The following is a 6,554-nucleotide window of genomic DNA, read 5'->3' as shown; positions in this document are numbered from 1 at the left end:
TTTCTTGAAGAGATCTCTAGTCTTTCGCATTCTATTGTTTTCCTCTATTTCTTTGCATTGATCGCTGAGGAAGGCTTTCTTATCTCTCCTTGCTGTTGTTTGGAACTCTGTATTCAACCCATTTGAATTAGTTATCTATTTTCCACATTAAAAAGGAATGGAATTAGGTCATTTGTAGAGATGTGGTTGGACCTACAGACTATCATATAAAGTAAGTCAGAAAGAGAAAAACAAATATCGTATATTAATGCATATATGTGAAATCCAACCTATTTGCAAAGCAGAAGTAGTAATAGAGAATAAAGCCACCAGGTTTTAAGTGGTAATTATCCACTAGTGATTCCCAAGCTTTGGCATCATCTCATGCAGTTTTATATATTTATGTAAAATAAGAATCCAATGTAACTTGTTTTCAGGATGAGTTGGTATATATATTACACAACTACTCTAACATTTTTGTTTTATGTATTTTTTACATTCGAAATGTGAGCCCACCAGTAAATTTTTTTAGTAGGATAATGACAGGCTGAAACAAGGAAGAATCACCATAGAAGAATTTAGAACAATTTATCGAATTATTACATACAGAGAAGAAATTATTGAGATTTTCAACACGTATTCTGAAAACCGGAAAATTCTTTTAGAAAAGAACCTGGTCGAATTTTTGATGCGAGAACAGTATACACTTGACTTCAATAAAAGTATTGCTTCTGAGATCATTCAGAAATATGAGCCTATTGAAGAAGGTATGCTTGTACTTCAAAGTTTTATCAAATATTTATATGCAAACTGTTTTTTATTAATAGAAGTTTTCAAATTCAATCTTGATTGGGTCAGCTTTCTTCTAGGTAATATTATATATTGACAGTTTTGTAACTTACAGACAGTGTACATACCTTTTAGAAAGCTATGTTGTGTAACCACGACTTTCTTTCATTGTCCAGTTCCTTCCTTTTAACTGTTTCTGTATCTTTCAAGTGTTCAGAGATGAACTTAGGCATGGAAAACAAGATGAGGATCTTATTATTATAAATACCATAATGGAAGAAAGGGTCCTGATATTCATTAGTAAGATAAAAACCCAGGTGTAGGCAGTTTTCCATTTTTATATATTATTGACAAAATATAGAATATTAAATTAGCTAAACGAAAACAGTTCTAGGGAAGAGATAAAACATTGTAAAATCACTCATTTCTCTGTTGTTGACACTTAATTGTCTACAACATTTCATAAACATTAAAAGATTTTTGCTTTTCTTTCATTTTCCTATGCACTCATCTGGTTTAAGTCCAATAACCATTTTGGCTAGTGATCTCTTGTATAGTTTTTGATCTTTGTTTCATCTTTAATGGGTAAAGCACTTCAATTTTTTCCATTTATACTTATTTTTAAATAAAATAATAAAGACATAATATAATACAATATTCATATAGTTGCAGAAAAAGCACTATTAAAGCATGCTGTTTAACCCTACAGAGATTAATGGAATAGCTCAGAATATTTATTTAATAAGGGATATATGAAAGTGCAGGGCTTTTCAGGAGGCACTATTGGTAAAGAACTCACCTGCCAATGCAGGATACAAGAGATGTGAGTTCAGTCCCTGGGTCAGGAAGATCCCCTGGAGGAGAGCATGGCAACCCACCCCAGTATTCTTGCCTGGAGAATTCCATGGACAGAGGAGTCTGGCAGTTTACACTCCATAGGGTCGCAAGGAGTCAAACAAGATAAAGGGACTTAGCAGACACACACACACATGTGAAAGCCCGAGTTCTGCCTTTGCAAACTGGTTTATGTCTACCAGTGCTTAACATATGATGATATGGGTTCTAACAAAACAAAACATTCCTTCATGGACTCATACATTCCTGATTTACTGAAGTATTTATTTGTGGCAACCAAGCATGTTTCTAGGGCCTGAGGATACAGTGGAGTATGAGGCAAACTAGGTCTTATATTCCTGATAAGGGTTGGAAGGAGACTGACAATAAATAATTAAACATACAAATAGTTTCAGAGAGTACTATGTACTATGAAAAAAATAAAATAAAATAGACAGTAGACAACCCACAAGGTCTAGCTCAGGTGAGTGTTTAGGAGAGTCCTTCATGGGGAATGTAACATTTGAGCTGAGACAAAAATGATGAGAAAGAATTAGTCATGTGACAAAATGGGAGAAGGGTCTGACGTCTAGGCAAGGGAAGTGTTGGCTCTGAGGTGGAGAGGCAAGGAACAGGAAGAGGACAGTGTGGTTCGAACCTGGAGAGATAGGCAGGGATTAAATCATGTAGGTCTCATTGGTCGTAAGCTAGATTTTGGCTCATGACTCGGTACCACATAAAGACTTGGAATGCTTCTAAGCATCGTTGTGGTAAGACTGAAGATAGTGCTAGTAAGAGTTTGGTCTCCATTAAAACTTGCAAGTTTGCAGCAAGATAAAGCGCTTGTATCAGAATGTAAAACAAGTACGTCTCTAAGCACATCTGATGAGTCCAGATGCTTAGTCTTTACTTTCTTTCTTCCTTTTTTTTTCTTCTTTTTTTTAAAATTTAATTTAATTTAATTTTATTTTTTAACTTTACAATATTGTATTGGTTTTGCCATAGCCAGGACATAGAAGCAACCTAGATGTCCATCATCAGATGAATGGATAAAAAAGCTGTGGTACATATACACAATGGAGTCTTTACTTTCAATTGCAAAGACTTTCCATAAGAAAGTAGTGAATTGATTTATGTTTTGGTTCAAACTCTTTATATCATTTCCACCTGGAAACAACCAGTTCACAGACATGCACTTTATGGCCCTGTTCCAGTGAAGATTTTTAAAACACGTACTTTGGAATTGTTACCTGCAGATGATAAATTAAATGGTTGTTGTTTAGTTGCTAAATTGTGTCTGACTCTTTTGCGACCCCATGGACTGTAGCCCGCCAGGCATCTTTGTTCATGGGATTTCCCAGGCAAGAATATTGGAGTAGGTTGCTATTTTCTTCTCCAGGGGATCTGCCCAACCAGGAATTGAACCCAGGTCTCCTGCACTGCAGGAGGATTTTTTACAGTTTAAGCCACCAGGGAAGCCCAACTTAAAAGGTACAAAAGGATAGTGGAATGGTGCCACTGACATTTTGGAATTGTGTTTACATTTTAACTATAATATTATAATATGTATCTATTCCATCTTTTGAGTCTTCCTCTGCTTTCCATTCAGATAGTTTTGCACACAGGCAAGACCACTCATTTCATTTACAAGGCTATTGATCACTTTAGAGACTTATTGGGGCCAATTTGAATTATGAACTTATAGTCCCAAATGCTGCTAAGTTTCTCAAGCTTGTCCCACAGTGATATGTGACATGTACCAAATGAGGAGAACCTCATTTTATTTTAAATATAAAAATCCATCAGATTAACTGTCATCTCAGTCTGGTAGTTTTTAAGGGCATAACATGAGTTTGTTTTCTATTCCATTACCAAAGATATTTACTTAGTTAATAGTTCAAAGAGCTATAAGCCAATCACTGGTAATTGCACTGGGAAAAAGAATAAATTCATGCAAATCATTACAATTATGATATATGAAGCATTTGCCCCATACACTTGCATGTTTCTAATTTGCATAGCTTTGAAATAGAGAGTTTAGTTTGCATCACTATAAACATTTTATGTATTTTATTCTAGCTTTCATTTTTAAAAATAAGATTGTAATAGCATTTTGAATGCTGGCTTTTTTGTTTTTATGATGTCATAAACATTTACTTAATGTCACTATATATTTTTTTCTGATACATTATTTGTAATGGCTGCTTAGTATTGTGTCATATTTTGAGATTTAATCTCTTTCCTCCCCTCCCCCATTTATTTTGCTTTTATAAATAATGCTGGTGTGAGCATTCTTGCACATCAAGCTTTGTCTGAGTCTCTATTTCTGTAATTTAAATTCCCAGAAATAAAATTCTCTGCCAAGGACCACTCTCTAAAGTGAATACTCACACCAACTTTTAATATGAGGCAAACTGAGTTATCAGCAACAAAAGCAACAGTAACTAACTTTTATAGATCTAATATACAGCACTAGTATGCACGAATGGGTGTTATGATTGCCATCATTCCTAAGACAGGGAGAGGTTAACAGACTCGTCATATATAACAAATTAGTGGATTTAACCCAAGCTGTCTCATTCCAGAGCCAGTGTTCTGCTTAAATAGATAATTTTGGTATATATGATACTGAGCAAAAAAGTTCACAGATCATTTGCTAAAGATAATTATATGCAAATGACTTAGTAATTCGATTCATAAGAATGCACCCAATAGAAACATGTACATATTTGCACCAAAAGATATATACTGGTTATTTATAGCAGTATAGTTTTGTAAATAGCCCCAAACTGGAAATTATCTAAATGCTTGTCAAGAACAGAATTGATAAATTGTGGTATATTCACACAATGGAGAGCTATACAAAAATAGGAATAAAAAATATCTGTGTACCACTATAAGAATAAATTTTATAAATAATGTTGAGCAAAACAAACCAGTCATAAAAAGTACATATTGTGTGAGTTCATTTATGTAAAACGCAAAAACTAAATAGAACTTATCTGCTTCTAGAAGCCATACCATTGAATATACTTGGCAGTTGGGGGTTGGGGTTTGGAGGAAAACTAGAAAGTTGGCAGGCAGCAGTCTTCTGGGGTGCTGTCATCTTCTGTTCTTTGACCTTGGTGTTGGCTACATGGATGGTTCACTTGTGGAAATTCATGAATCTACGACACGTGTCCTTTTCTTGTATGTATTTTAATTATTAAAAAAATTTTTTAAACAATAGTTCCTTGTTGGTTATCTATTTTAAATATAGTAGTCTTGTATATGTTTTTTAAACATTAAAAGAAGAGATGATTAAGTAATATTTAGTCTTGAAAGAACTAAAAATAAAAACCTTAGAAAAATTTGTTTCCAAAGAAACTTAGATCAGTATTAATTCTAAATGAATACTTTAGAATCATGCTCTGCTACTATGTTTAAAGTGAAATGTAATTTTTATACTATTTATGGTATTTCTGCATTCTTTTTATTTTTTAAAGTTAAACAAGCACACCAGATGTCATTTGAAGGTTTTAGAAGATACATGGATTCATCTGAATGTCTGCTATTTGATAATAAGTGTGATCATGTTTACCAAGATATGACTCATCCATTGACTGATTATTTTATTTCAAGTTCACATAATACATACTTGATATCTGACCAATTATGGGGACCAAGTGACCTTTGGGGATATATAAGGTATTTCTTTTGATTTTTGAATCCATCACATTTAAAAAATGTTTGAAAGTTCCTAGTGGTTTCTACTCCAGCAAGCTGTAATTCATTGGAGGGGTTTTCCTTAGGAAAATGTCATAATTTAATTTATTCTTTACTGAGGAGGAAAGACTGATGGTGAAAGAGTGGAGGTAGAAGATGCTTTGGGAAAATATTGTAGGAGTCCAGGGATGATGGTGATCTAGATGGTTAATTCATGAGGCAGCAGTTGAGATACATGGTTGAATTTGAAATATTTTAGGGAGACAGAGCCAACAAGGTGATTTACCAGGCAGTTTGAAGAGAAGTATGAGGGAAAGAGAGTATCAGGATTTTGGGCCTGATAACCTAGAATGTGAAGACATTATGGGCAGAGATGGTGAAGCCATTGTAGGGTGTGATTCAAAAGCAAAAGTTCCATGATGTCTGTGTTCAGTTGGAGATATCAGTTAGTTATCAAAGGGCTAGGCTAGATAGTCAGTTGGGTATATGTGTCTGGGATTTGGAAGAAGTATCCAGTTCAGTTCAGTTCAGTTCAGTTGCTCAGTCATGTCCCACTATTTGCGACCCCATGAATTGCAGCACACCAGGCCTCCCTGTCCATCAGCAACTCCTGGAGTTCACTCAGACTCACGTCCATTGGAGTCAGTGATGCCATCCAGCCATCTCATCCTCTGTCATCCCCTTTTCCTCCTGCCCCCAATCCATCCCAGCATCAGAGTCTTTTCCAATGAGTCAACTCTTCGCATGAGGTGGCCAAAGAACTGGAGTTTCAGCTTTAGCATCCTTCCTTCCAAAGAACACCCAAGACTGATCTTTAGAATGGACTGGTTGGATCTCCTTGCAGTCCAAGGGACTCTCAAGAGTCTTCTCCAACACCACAGTTCAAAAGCATCAATTCTTTGGTGCTCAGCTTTCTTCACAGTCCAACTCTCACATCCATACATGACCACTGGAAAAACCATAGCCTTGACTAGACGGACCTTTGTTGGCAAAGTAATGTTTCTGCTTTTCAATATGCTATCTAGGTTGGTCATAACTTTCCTTCCAAAGAATAAGCGTCTTTTAATTTCATGGCTGCAGTCACCATCTGCAGTGATGTTAGACCCCCCAAAAAATAAGTTCTGACACTGTTTCCACTGTTTCCCCATCTACTTGCCATGAAGTGATGGGACCAGATGCCATGATCTTTGTTTTCTGAATGTTGAGCTTTAAGCCAACTTTTTCCACTCTCCTCTTTCATTTTCATC

General features: G+C 35.4%; 1 protein-coding gene across 1 annotated transcript in view; it reads left to right on the top strand.

Annotated features, from left to right (window-relative positions):
- PLCZ1 (phospholipase C, zeta 1) overlaps positions 1–6,554 on the top strand; it is a 48,723-nt gene that overhangs the window by 11,498 nt on the left and 30,671 nt on the right. Inside the window, exons 4-5 of the mRNA XM_010855918.1 lie at positions 515–746; positions 5,088–5,289. Coding sequence (XP_010854220.1) covers positions 515–746; positions 5,088–5,289 — 434 coding nt within the window. The remainder of the gene's footprint in view (positions 1–514; positions 747–5,087; positions 5,290–6,554) is intronic.

Source organism: Bison bison, unplaced genomic scaffold (assembly GCF_000754665.1).
Source record: "Bison bison bison isolate TAMUID 2011002044 unplaced genomic scaffold, Bison_UMD1.0 scf7180017864370, whole genome shotgun sequence".
In the NCBI taxonomy this organism is placed as follows: Eukaryota; Metazoa; Chordata; class Mammalia; order Artiodactyla; family Bovidae; genus Bison; species Bison bison.
This window is presented reverse-complemented; position numbering and strand designations above follow the sequence as displayed.